This window comes from Vanacampus margaritifer, chromosome 13 (assembly GCF_051991255.1).
Source record: "Vanacampus margaritifer isolate UIUO_Vmar chromosome 13, RoL_Vmar_1.0, whole genome shotgun sequence".
NCBI classification, from domain to species: domain Eukaryota; kingdom Metazoa; phylum Chordata; class Actinopteri; order Syngnathiformes; family Syngnathidae; genus Vanacampus; species Vanacampus margaritifer.
The window spans coordinates 12625009-12639019 of NC_135444.1; the positions used below are offsets into that span (position 1 = coordinate 12625009).

The 14011-nt window shown below is 39.6% G+C and overlaps 1 protein-coding gene and 1 long non-coding RNA gene across 3 annotated transcripts in view; one reads left to right on the forward strand and one right to left on the reverse strand.

Annotated features, from left to right (window-relative positions):
- The window catches only part of LOC144062251 (uncharacterized), a 43303-nt gene extending 34719 nt beyond the window's left edge, over nucleotides 1-8584 (forward strand). Inside the window, exons 11-12 of the long non-coding RNA XR_013296361.1 lie at nucleotides 8197-8296; nucleotides 8469-8584. This is a non-coding gene — a long non-coding RNA (uncharacterized LOC144062251). The remainder of the gene's footprint in view (nucleotides 1-8196; nucleotides 8297-8468) is intronic.
- Nucleotides 1-14011, reverse strand: part of xpr1a (xenotropic and polytropic retrovirus receptor 1a) — a 54498-nt gene that overhangs the window by 39615 nt on the left and 872 nt on the right. For both annotated transcript variants that reach the window (XM_077583422.1, XM_077583420.1), the window contains exon 2: nucleotides 9465-9516. In XM_077583422.1, coding sequence (XP_077439548.1) covers nucleotides 9465-9516 — 52 coding nt within the window. The remainder of the gene's footprint in view (nucleotides 1-9464; nucleotides 9517-14011) is intronic.

The following is a 14011-nucleotide window of genomic DNA, read 5'->3' on the forward strand; positions in this document are numbered from 1 at the left end:
TTGCAAAAATACTTCAAACAATATACATTCTTTAACCTGTGGGAAAAAAGACTAATGTTGCTGTAACTTACCGAACCAATTAGCTTTGAATCTCTTCCTTGTGTATTATTTACATTATGAATGTATTATATTTATACTATACATGGTAACGATAAGTTACCACTGCATTTTAAACTACTAACGTAGTAAATCTAAGGTGACTGTTTCATATAGCGATGCTGCAATCTTTTCTGCAAGTTATCAAATATTGTTTATTTTCTCATCCTTTTCTATTACTATAACACAATGAATCAAATAGAGCATCATACGGTCCATTCTACCTTTACTGCTCAGGCAATGCAAGAGGCAATCCAATACGTGACATTATTAGATCAGGAGCAATTTCCTGACCCAATCCGATTAGGAGCATATTGACCGACCCTGTGCTGCTTTGGAATTATGTTATTACCGTGATTTACATGAGCAGGAAGTACTACGTGAACAGGAAGTACTATTTTTAACAATAAAGAACTTTTTAATCATTTAGTCATATTATTGATTACATGAAGGGTGAATTCATTGCAATAATTATTAACGGCATGAACTTTGATAAGCATTTCAACAGGTGACTGAAACCACCATTTGACAAGCAGGCTCATGATTGTGGGTTCCGCTGTTTTGAGGCCATCCTGTAATCAAAACAAGCTAAGAGACATGTCATGTGAGTGTGTGTGTGTCCCTCAGCAGAGTCACAGTAGACAACAGACACCAACTTGAAGGGAAGCATGCAGCAAAGACAAAACAGTCTAACAAACACACTGACAAATCATGGAGATTTATGTGTGCGTGTGCGTGCGTGTGTGAGAGACATAAAGCAGACAAACCAAAACTAACTGAGCCTTCTAAAGTCCCCCAGCACAATGACTCTTCTAACACAAATCCTGCTACTTGTTAACCTTGGCCGTTTGCTTGGATATGTAATAGGGATGGGCGAGTAACGATACCAGGTATCGGTATCAGGCCGATACAAGGCCTTATTTTAAGGTATCGGTACTCGCGACGGCGGCACGATAACAGTATTGTCCCCCATCTTGTGGCCATTATTAAACGATCAGGAGTGAGAATATTAGAAATTAAAATAATAGAAAATTGTCATTCATTTCATGCACTTTTAGAGAAAGATTCTGCATTGGGATATATGCAATGGGACATTTGTGTGTGATTCAGTTATTGGTTTGGTCCATAACATTTCAGACTATTCGCAACAAAAAAAATGAAAAAAAGTAGAAGTAGTTTTATTTTTGCTTTAATGGAGGATTACATAAATTTGAGAATATTTACTGTTGAGAGGCTGAAATTCCATGAATTTGACATTTTAAAACAAAACAAGGTCTCTAAATGATTAATCGTTTGCCAGAAATAATACAATCGATTAGCTGTTGATGAATTGATTAATCACTGCACTTCTACAACAATGCCACAGTGTGTCTCTTAAACAAGCTTTTTTGTTTTGCCTTAACCATACTAGAAACCAGTGTCACAATTACTAATATACTGCACTGTACAACCATCCACCACAATATGATGTACTTTTGCACAATTGAATGAGATTTAAGATGATATGAATATACCTCAAAACTTGATTTTCTTTTGAACATTGCATAATTTTCAGTAGTGTAGAACTGTCTGTATCATTGTGAGAGATTATATTTTAGCCTTATGAAATTGCTGAATTGGCTTTCGACCTTTTTGTTTCGATATATTACTTTTGAAGAGGGTTATAAAAGAAAATATATGGCATGTGTCTTATAATCATATAGTAGTGTAATAAGTCCAGGATCCCCAAGTGACCTCTCTAACAAAATTGATCGTGAAAAGCAACAACAAACACTCAATATCGCCAAGTGATTGAAAATCCAAGCAGACACTTCAGGCACGGTGCAGGTAGAAATCGTATACACCGATCAATGTAATCTTTCTATGCATATTTGAGAAAGTAATCAGTCATGATGATCATGCTGTATATATAGATTTACACTCACTGGCCACGACACTTGCACAATCTAATAAGATTAAGTGAAAAAACTGCTTTTCAAATGTCATTATACGTTTTCAATTTTAGTGATTATAAAACATTATCGCATTTAGCTAGCTGTGAGTGACAACATAATAAAAAGAGTTGAGGCACTTAAGTTCTACAAGACTAGGAATAATATATTTGGAATGAATACTCTCCAGCACTGTCAATGAACCATGACTGTGGTTGGTCAGTGTATTTTTTTTTCAACTGTGAAGAATACATCTAGTTCATCCGCTGGAAGGAATATGCAGGGAATAAGAATATGAAGGAATATGAATTTTATGGCAAAAACTTCACTCAATTTTAGTTTGGAAAATGGACGGATGTGCGTTTTGCTCCCAAGTATTCCTGAGTGGTAACAGCATGGTTTCACCAGAGGCTATTAAAATTCACCTTAGCACACCAGCCTAGAGTCCTCCAGAATACCCCGGGAACCAAACAAAGCCCACATGACTCCATTTTCTTTCTTTGGTGCCATGGTAACTGTGAAAGTTCATCTCGGTTTTGTGTGACAGCTGAAATAAAAGAAACGACCAGTGATCTCCACATGGAAGGCTTCCTGAAGTAACATGCGAGATTCCGAGATTGAAAACGCACAACGTATTGTGAAGAAATCCCAGACAAGATATTGATAATAATCCTCTTACAAAAGGCTGCAGTTCTTTGCCGGGGGAACAATACGCAGTCCTCCGCTCAATTGAGCTGCATACTAATAGGGTGATTATGAGGTCTAATTATCAGATGGCACTTGTCAAGGGGAAGCTGTGCAGTTTGCCCCCAGGACAATATGCAAAGTAGAGACAACTGTTGTTCTACTCAAAAGACACTCAGGTCTCTCTCGCTGCATGATACAGTAGAGAAGACCACTTAAGGACAGGTAGACGTCCGACTACCGTATGCAGTAAATACATAGGATTTGACTCTTAAAGTGATTTGACCACATTGAAGTCATTACAACATACTGGTATTATAAATACATGTGAGTGGTAGATGAAATATGTATGTTCTCCGCGGCAGCTGGATGAGAGAGGACTTTACCGGAAGGATAAACACTTGCCAGACTCGTGTCTCGCAGTACAATGATGGGAAATATGAGTGTGATTCCAAGATAGGAGTGGTTGTGAGGTGCTCTGATTTCTGCTTAAAACAAATCAAACGCTCCTTTTAGCTGTGGCTTCAAGAGGGTGCTCCTCCATATTGCCAATCCTACACACTGTTAATAATTCAACATTTAATATAGAAGCAGAGGCAATCTGGGCGAGAACAACAGGAGTGAATTATTGATTTGTCTCACTAATCTTGTCCTTGGATAAGAAGACATTGACAGTGGAAAATAAGGATACTCTTATTTTTCTTGGCCCTTGAGAATCCTCAATTAATTTAGGAAATTACTACTATCTTTAGAAATTGGTTAAATATGCGCTCAGGCAAAACTACAACCTGCAGCCAGTCAGACCCTCTTGATACTTCTTCCTCTTTCTATTTTCACTTCTCACTGCTGTGATGTATTATAAGGTTGGGGAAGAAGAGTCCCTTGAGGCTTTTGTCTCCTGCCCTCCAATTACCACCAATCTCACCTCGGTTCTTTCCCTCATGTCTGTCATCATTATATACTTATATATATATAATATATATATATAATATATATATATATATATATATATATATATATATACCACTATCCGCACCAAACTCTACCATCATCATCACTTCTCACGCGCTCATTTGTAAAGAATGAAATAGAGGAGATGCTATGTGTTCCGTATGATTACGTCCATTTTCACAGCATTTTCCTACGTTCCAGCCAATGTGAAGAAGGTTCTGGCAGCCTCCCAGGAATGCCGCAGTGAAGGACACCGCCAATGACAAATAGATCCTCTGATGCGCAGGAAAGAAATTAGGGAACTGATCGGTCAGACTTATTTCAAGAGTGTGGCATTTTTCCACCACATTTGTAACAATGCGCTAACAGCAGAGAGGATAGTGTGATGATTAAATTTCCTTGGTTGGCTCTAATTGCAGAGCCAAAAAACAGCAGAAATATCTTAGCATATGGCACTGCTGTCATCACCTATAGTTGACAATCACACCCACGCCTTTACGAGCACAGCTACAGTGTGAGAAGATAAAAAACAACCAAAGCATGGGAAAGGTTGCATGCTTTTAATTATTATTATTCTCATCTATTCTCACATTGTTCACACATTAAGCTGTGGTGAACTGTAGAATCTACTACATTTGTGAATGGGATTTATAGGGAATTGTACAACATAGTTTGTATAACTCGATCAGCCCTAATTCCTAGTACAGTACTAAATGAAGAAATGCAGAAAAATCTCTGAAGTCCAAGACTTTACAATTTACTGATCACAATTACATCATGGTGTGAACTGAACTGCCGAGTAGAAATGTGACTGCGGGTCCTGCTTGAGCCCTTTGACACCCTAAGTCTGGTGCATTTGGCTCGTGTATGATGAACTGATGGAAAACCTAAAAGGGCCGAATGCAATGTGAATTCAGGCTAGTGGGGAAAGGTGAAAGAGGGAGAATCTCGGCCAAGAGCACCTCAGTTCAAACTATGCCCTTGGTGTCTATGGACCAAAGAATCTTCTATAACCTTTACATTCACTAAAGCTAAAATCAACTGACACCCATACAGGAAACCACCCTTCTGTCGGCCATGTTGATTGTGGGCGGTCTCTGGATGGCTAGATGCAACAGATCCTGGTTCAATACTGGCTAGCAGCCAAATCTCTTTATTAAGCTCAATTCTGATGAAAAGTAATGAATTGCCTCATTGAAGAGGTTGATGACATACTTCGAGAGGTTACTAATGCTAAACAAACACACCCCAGAGACTTCCGCAGCTGAGTCTTAAATACAACAAATCTTACATTCATGTGCCTTCCATGCTTCAGATTCTCTGTTGATCTTTGGTTGTTTTGCAGCTGGCAAACAGCCAGTTTAGAGGATTTATACTTTCTGTTTATTCAACCTTTCTAGGATTTTTTTCCTTCCCCCCCTACTCGAGTCAAGGCTCAAGAAAGATCTAATTTGAAAATTTAAAAATCTAATTTGACTAAAGCATTAGGGTTCATCTTGAAAGAGATCAGCAGTCTGCCCTTATCTGACATAAGGTGAAATGTTCATAAGGAGGCACGGAGGTTATAACCAAGGCTGAGATGTTAATGTACACAAGGCCCCATAATCATAGAATTGCCTTCAGTCTTAATAACCTTTCGGGAATCGGGAACCCACATAAAAAGATGAGAAGTATGCTCTTGACCTTCTGAGGTAGACCTCTCTTTAACCCCTTTCCAATATAATCTCCAAACGCATCAACAGCATCACTGCGTGATACCACATCTTCCCTTCACTGATTATTTTGACTTGCCTTTAGGTGAGCGCTACTTTTTTTTACACTAGTGCAAATCGTTCCCCTATTCCTGACAAATACCTATTTTTTTTAAAACACCAGAGCAACATTACCATACAAAGTCTGTACTCTGTCTGAAAGAGTACTCCCCCCTCACCCCACCCGATCTACCGGTACATGCTTCTTCCCGTCCACTTCATTGAGGCGAGATCTAATTCACTGATGAATAATGGATCGCTGGATGGATGGATATAAGACTGTGAAGGTTCTCTTTCCTTCTCAAGCAAGATGGCTGTAGTGCTAATGCAGGGCAACATGCATTGGAGATGAGCCCAGGGACCTCCCACTCACTCTGTCTGTCTGTCTGACGCCCGAAGCATCTCTCTCCCACTCTTCTCTATTGGCCTAAGCCTTTCTTTGCCTGAATGGTCATTGACAAGCTATGAGATACATTTAAGGTCGTTCTCCGTTGTTTTTGTTCCATTTCTTGCTTCATTTTGTCTATAATTGTCACATCGGACAGAAACCAGTTGACGGCTCGACAGCTTTTTTGACCAATTACCCATCACCCTTTCATCGTTCATTACCTCCATTCGATTAGTTCCTGACCTTGGGAGAGCAATCCCAGGCTTGCATTGACCCTGACCCTCTCATGCCCGCCTCCTCACTAATACCCGTAGAAGCCTCATCAAAGAGACAGCTGCATCAGACAAGCCCCCTCCCGCCTGTGCTGCTTTGTTGGATCTTCCATGGGACCAAAACCTGCTTTGGTACAGTTGAAGCAACCCTACATAAGAGCTTAATATACAGTACTGTATATTCTCATTCTCTGGAAAATGGTGTGTTGAGGCTCATCACATTCAACTCGGTCCATTATTCCATGCATCTTATTGTGTAATGGCACCAGGATGTAGAGGAAATTTACTGAACCAAAGCCAACAATTAGCATTGGGAAGTAAGAATCCCATCAATAATGCAGCCTGATGTGTGATCCCGGCTTCTCTGAAACTGTCTTGCTGAGCACTCCTATCTGTCTACTTGATTGGCGGCCCGCATATCCAGCTATCTCACTACATACAGCCAACTCCCTACCCGGCAACAAATGTCTGTCTTTATGACATATCGTTGAAAAAAGTATATTGGTCATTTTTAAGATAAAAAACAATCTCTCTGATGTGCCCAATGCAGGAAAATGGAAATGTGGAGGCAAGATTAGCCTCAAAGACTTGCCACTGCGACGGTAATAACAGATATTCCATCATATACCCCTGCAGAATACCAATCAGCCTTCAACTAGCTTTGCATCATTTTTCATCAACAACAGGTGATAAAATGGCAGGCGAACAAGAATAGAGGAGCCCAATAACTGCTGGATGGAAGGTACAAGACATTCAAATATTGATTAGGACATGATGATTCTACTTTAAAATTCAGTATTTTTCCAGCTATCACTCTACCACCCTGCTCTATTGCAATGATGAGAAAAACTACTGCTAGAAATGACCAAATTTTAGTAACCCACGTCACACCTCTTACCTCTTCTGAATAAAGGCACAAAGTCTGTTGTGGCTGAAATCAGGGGACCGACGCCATACTTCACAAATGTGAATGTCCATTTAGTAGTACGGGGTTGTGACATACTGTAACGTAAGGCAACATAAATTCACAGTAAAAATCGGCAATGTTTACTGTAATTGATAAAGCAAATAGCAATATGAGCATCCTATTTTTACCCCTGGCTCCACTCTTTTATAGCACTATTGATTTGACTGCATAAACCATGAAAAGCCCTGAAGGAATATTGCTGACAGAAGAGCCACAGGAGAGCCGTGAAAAGACAGAAAGGTTTACAACTCTTATTTTGAACTTACTCCTACCACACTCACTACAATTTGGCTTTTGCTGGGCTTATCATTCATGTGGGCTACTCACTCCCTTTTCACGGACAACGCGTATGTGTGCATGTGCAAGCCGACATCATCACATGCCATGATATGGGAAGGCGTCGGTGGAGCAGCACAATGAATGGGTTACGGGAGCAATGAGTCAGGGGGGATGACTTAAAAGATTAGAAAATGCTTCATGAATACGAGAATTTATGGGATGTGCAGGCAAGTAAGTGTACTTGCACGCAGATTCTTGTTAAAGACGGGTTTTAATTATGCGCTATTGGTCTCAGCTTGGAAATAGGCAGCGGGGCTAATTGAATTAGATTGAGGCATAGAACTGACGATAATGGTTTCCAACCAGCTGTTCCTGCCTTCATCTGGCTTGCCTCGGAACATGTGGGACGGCGGCGTATTCATTTCAGCCGCACAACAACCAATAAAGGGACAAGGCCAAAATGATCGTAATGAGGGGCGAGAGGGTCAAACGGCGGATTATAGATGCCGTAATGGCATGTCTTTGTTTGTCAGTTTAAGCTCTCTTAATTACTGTACATCTTGCGAGGAGAACATTTTTATCTTGCACAAACAGAAATAAGGATGAACGTGGCAAACAAATCCCCATTCAGTTGTTGCTTTATTTTGTGTTTTATGTAATATAATCAGTTAAATTGATGAGTATGCAGTGCCTTCTCAACAGTGTCAGAATGTTAGAGGTTCTACTGTGTAATAAAACTTACATTAATTGTATTTGTCTTTTCCATCCCATATCATACTTTTCCAATACAATTTGCCTTTATTCAACTTTTATCTTGTTTGAAAGTGTATTAAAAACAGAAAATGTTGCCACAATATTTAACCATGTTTGTCTTCAGGAACAATATCTCAGCCAGAGAAAAATGTGCTTGGTTCGAGACAATAACAACACTGGTGTGGGATCGACTGCAGGCTCATTACGCAGCTTCTCTATTTACGGTAAGAACATCAAGAGATACATGACAAAAATATCTTACACAGTAAATAGTATTGTTGATGCTCAAGCATGTATTCTTTCTGAATCGGGGGAAAGATTAAAACATCATCATATAGACTGCATGGTTGGCGACAGGGTGTGATATTCTACTGATTGATTGATCCTGTTCAACAGCAGTCAGCCACACACGACTACTCATCTTGTGACAAATTTAAAGAGTTAAACCTTTGACCCATGATGGCAGCGCCAACCCAAGATTGGAAGCCATCCATCATACCTGCTAAGTAAGCTACAGGCGCAATCGAATGAGATTCAAAACAATTGCGCTGTCAGAGGAGTTCTTGGTGGTTCTTGGTGTGGTGCCACGGAGAAATCACATTGACCCTGCCAGGAGCACGCAAAGAAGCTGGCGAACATCCAGATGTCATACGAAACCACCGGAAAAGTTAATGACCCAGCCAGCTGCTTTAAAATAAAGACAGCACTAATGTGTGAAGTGTTCAAGCTTACAGACGCACAAACAGAAATAACTCCGCCACAGTCATTAATTGTGTAAGATCACCTCCTTTAAAAGATTGAATCACATCATATTTACATGAACGCTCGGCTAAAACTGCGCGGTAGGAGGCACGCAGACGCGTCGATAACCACATCACAACGTCTCCGCTGTGAAACTAAAGAATGTTGTGTATTTAAAAATCCATCCATTGTTTGCGTCGCGTGTGTGCTGGAACATATCTCAGCTGAGTCAACCTTAAAGACAGACCTAAAATTAAAACAAATGCTTTACATTCTTTCAGTCCGGTGGCAAATATTAATGACAGCCATTTTATCTCTCACAAGCACTGGGCAGTTTTTGCACTCTATTGTGACATGCCGACTTACCAGGACATGACACTTAAGTTTGCTGGGCATTATTTTGACCCACTTTTCATCAACTGCAACAACTATACAACAAATGCAACTTTTAAATTCAAATAAAGACGCCGTGAGGATTTGAGAAGCCTCAGGTTGCTTCAGCCTGCAGCACGTTAGTGGCGATTGACACTATTTTTAGCGGATCTAAGGGGGTTATTTTGGGGATGCCCAAACTGTCCCAGAACAGGAGGCACTGGGCACAGACGTAAGTAAGTGTATATGAAGTTTGTTTACTACAAGGAATCCTCTTACCTTCTGTAGACGGGGCTTGGTCCTGGGCTGCATACAGCATATCCTTGAATGCCTAATGAAAAAAAAAAGAAATACAAATTACAGATTTTCAACACTAGCTCAAGCAACATAATAATGGTATAAAAATGCATGAGACAAATATATAGTAAAGCCAGCGTGCAAATATTTTTTTTCTTACATGAAGTGGTCATAAGTCTAGAAGATGATGTACTTTATACATCATAGGTTTGAACTTACAGTGGGTAATACATTTCTACATACCCCTGTACAAATTCAATAATAAATAAATAAAATAACAATTAAAACAAAAAATACAAATGATGAGATGCTTATTTCAAAACTAGTTCCGCCATTAATGTGACCTATAACCTGTACAAATCAATTGGGGGGGGAAATTGCGAAGGGAAGTAAAAATAACCGAGATAATGTAGTTGCACAAGTGTGCACACCCTCTCCTAACTGGGGTTGTTGTTGTTTTCAGGGTTAGCCAATCAAATCCAATCACATCTTAAATGGGAGCCAGCAAACACCTGCCACAATTTAGAGTGCCTCCCACTCAACAAAAATAAAGTTCAGATGTTCTAGTAGGCTTTTTTTTTCCCTAATCACAATTAACAGCACAAGCCGCTACTTTTTCGTTTGAGTTGCACATTTTTTGATTGTCATGATTTGCCTTGGGTCTTTTTTTTTTCTTTCTTTTTTTTTTTTACATCACAAAAATCTGCCATTTGAGGGGTGTGTATACATTTTAATTTCCATTGTTAGTGTGGAATATAATACAGAGAATTGGCTGGTGGTAACAAGCTGAACCATGAAGACAATCTATTGCAAACAACTTCTGTTTAGATTTTGAAAAAAATGATCGATGCGATAGAGTTGAAAACTCACAAGTCCACATTTGGTCTCTCTTTGACGATGCAATGTGGCTCAACAAACATGCCATTTGTTTGGGTTTCCCCCCCCTGACGCCAGCACTGCGTGATGTGCTAATATTTTATCAAGAGTAAAATCTTACAGCAGATTTGGCATGCACTGACACAAAACGCTAAAAGGGAGAGATTAGCTGCTGCAGATGAATGAAGTTCTTCCCTGCAGGAAGGCTGATCGCTAACGATAATGGATGAATGAAAGTGGATGTAATTGATGGCGGCTCATTGCAACAGATCAGCGGCAGTCAGAGGAGTGCAACTGGATCATGTTTCTTATTGATAATAAAGATGAGTTTGCAGCTAAATCATCCTAGAAGATTGAAAAGTATGTTAGGGTCTTCAACTTTTACATTCATGTTGCATGCAAGTGTATAACAAATCAAAGTATTCATGAAAATTAGAGGTGTCAAACTTAATCAAGTAATTGGCAACTTATTGATTACCAAATAAATTGAGAACTATTTTAATAAGTGAGTAATTGTTTAGATCCATTGTTTAACTTAATTGTCCAAGTATTCTGATTTCAGCTTCTCAACAGTAATCATTCTCCAATTTCTGTAGTCCTTCATGAAAGCAGGTGTTTAATAAAATTGGTGTTTAATCAAATGAAGACATTTCCAAACGTCTGCTTTTACTTTGGAAAACCAAACTTATCGAGATTGAAAAGGGTTAGTGTGTGCATCAAATCCTCTCATGTGATATTGCTTAATTGCTTTTAATCACTAAATAATGCCAAATAAAGAACAATAAATTTTAAGTAATAATAATTACACTTTAATGCAAAATAAAATTTCAGTAGAATAACCAATAAAATAATTTATTCTAAAATATTTGGCAGTGAAAAAAAAACCCTAATGAAAACCTCGCTAAGATTTCAGAGTCAGTGACTGTGGAAGTAGTAGACTGTTAGTGGTAGCTTGAATTGTTGCACATAAAGTTCTGCTGCGAACCCACATGAGCAATTCACCAATGCAACCCACTCCCAGTACTAACCGGAGGAAAATAGATATTCAGATCCAATCAAGGCCAGGGAGGTGTTCATTAAGAAGGAAGCATTGCCATGGTGATGGCAGTGATAGAAAATGGAAGGTGTGGGGGTTATGTGGGGTTAGCCCTTTGGGGAATTGGGATAAACCTGCAGGCTTGCAAGTAATCAGTGTTGAAACCTGTAGACAATAACTAATCCAAGCCTAATGGGGCCATAGCTCTCAATGACTGTGCATTCATGTAATGCATACTTACCGGTACTGGACACTACTTGCTCGTGCAAGCGCCAAACACAGTCTGGAGTCAATGCAACATTATGGATTTCTAATAATCCTCTGTGAATGTTTGATGCCATGCAGGAGATGAAACCGTTTGCCTGAAGAGTTCTGCAGCTCCAAAAGACCCATTCTAGTGATTCGGAGCCCGAGTGGATCCCCGTGAAGATGTCAGGGAGGATGGTGAAAGATGAGGGAGGAGAGGAGAGGGAGAAAGGGCAGGTCTGGGACCAGATGTCCTCCCAGTGGGGGAGGAACGACTAGGTGAGGATGGAAGGAGGGAGGGTGCTTGGGAAGGGGGTAGCTTCTCTGCAGTTGCCTTGCCAATGCCTGTTGTCGACATCATGTTCACATTGTTCCAACATGCTGATAAATCACATAAGTATCAACTTGAATGAAGAATGATGCACGTTTGTCGTCAAAATGGAATCACACAAGCACCTGTTTAAAATCCAAATATCATCACTCAGCTAGTTTGACTTGTAAATGTGAGCCTTCACATCCACTCCACTCTTTCTCATCATGGCTTTTATGGAAGGTACATGAGTGATTGGACCGCAGAGGTAAATGGCCTTACTCGCCCACGCGCACACACACACACACAAATACATAACGTCTGTTCGAAACAACATGCACTTATAAGACACTTCAGATGGGAATTTGACTAAAATTCCTTAATTGACTCCTGGTAAAGTTAACAAACAATTGATCAAATGTTTTGATATGAATATATAATGAGATATCAAATGAATGGTTATCTAAATGCCAGTCATCTTTCTGGATTTCAGCCTAGAACTGATGGTTATTGACTTCATTTCTGCATCTCTCTTCTTGGGCAGAAGCCGCCAGAGTGGCCTTTGCGTACCAAACACGTTTTTAGCATATAGAATCATACATACAATCCCACAGGATCAACTCGCACCTAATTAGGCCATCACTCAATCGACTTGTCGATGCCTTTCGTATCGAGATGCGCTGGCCACGCTAACTAAAACTGAGATATTTCCCGGAACGGCCACTTTACTGCACCCTTCTTATCTCTATTGCGAACACCGAGGCCAGTCTGAATAGACACAATAGTGAGGAGGAGATTGGAAACTGGGTCGGAGGTTAATAAATCCAACTAGCACAATAAAGGAAGACATAAAACTAACTTTCAATCAGAGAGATGCTTTTACACAAACTGCTGAATCGGGCCCTGAATACTTAAGCTTGACTTACGGTTAAAATGACTTATTGAAGAATATGTGACGATTGGGGTGAAATGTACTGTTTATACTGTCTGTATTTTTGCATTGTTTGCATCCTGCATGGAAACTGGCGGACTGCTTATGCAGCACCCTATGTGGATTATAGCTTGAGGTGAAGCAGGTGTCTCACGGCCCTGCCCACACCCTTGCAAAATACGAATCTATGGAAACAACCAGTCTAAGGATAAACACAAACGACAGTGACTTCTGCATAACTCGACAACAGCATGTCTTTATGAACAATAACCATGATGGCTGAAAGACATACGTATATATGCTGTAGTTCATGTGTCCAGTCATATATCACAGATATGCTTATATTACATTTATAAATATCATTTGTAATAAATATTATGAAGGGTGTATTGTACATGAGTACAAAAATGAGTGTGAATCGATTCATCACCGTCCATCTCATGTGAGTGACAAAATGGAGAGCGGAGATGTAAAATGGCTGTACATAACACCATACATTTGTCCCTTGGCTCACTTTATAGATTGGAATATATTACAGAGAGCCCACATAAGAATTGTATAGCCATAGTTATATAGTTGGTTTGTTTTTATCCCAGTGTGTCCAACAAATATACAGAATCACACATTTTCACACCTGTCCAAGTGCCGCCAAAACATGCTTTTGTCACATAGTGACTAAACAACATCCACACGAACAGACGGAGACAACTATTCACTGTTAACAATTATGCAACTCAATGATAGGATGGTTGTTTCCGAAATATAACAAGTGCAAAAAGGTTTTTTTTTTCCTGTAGGCCACTGAGCCAGAGGTGAGCAGGGTCTTTGTCTATAATTCATACACTTAAATGGAATGGCTCTGTCACAGCACGTTTGCTCCAAAGCTCTTAATGCATATAGCTGGCAAGAAGCAAGAGGCGCATAATAAAATACTTCTTCCCCCCCAAAAAATACAAGACACAACAAAGACCATGTGTGCAAAACAGAAAAGACACATATAAGCAACCAGACAGAAGATTTAGAGTCATTGAATAAATCTGGATCTATCAATATTGCTCAAGTACAAACAAAGGAAGTGGGTGTGTAGATTTAAAAAAAAAAAAATCCACAATTTCTATTAAATATTTTGT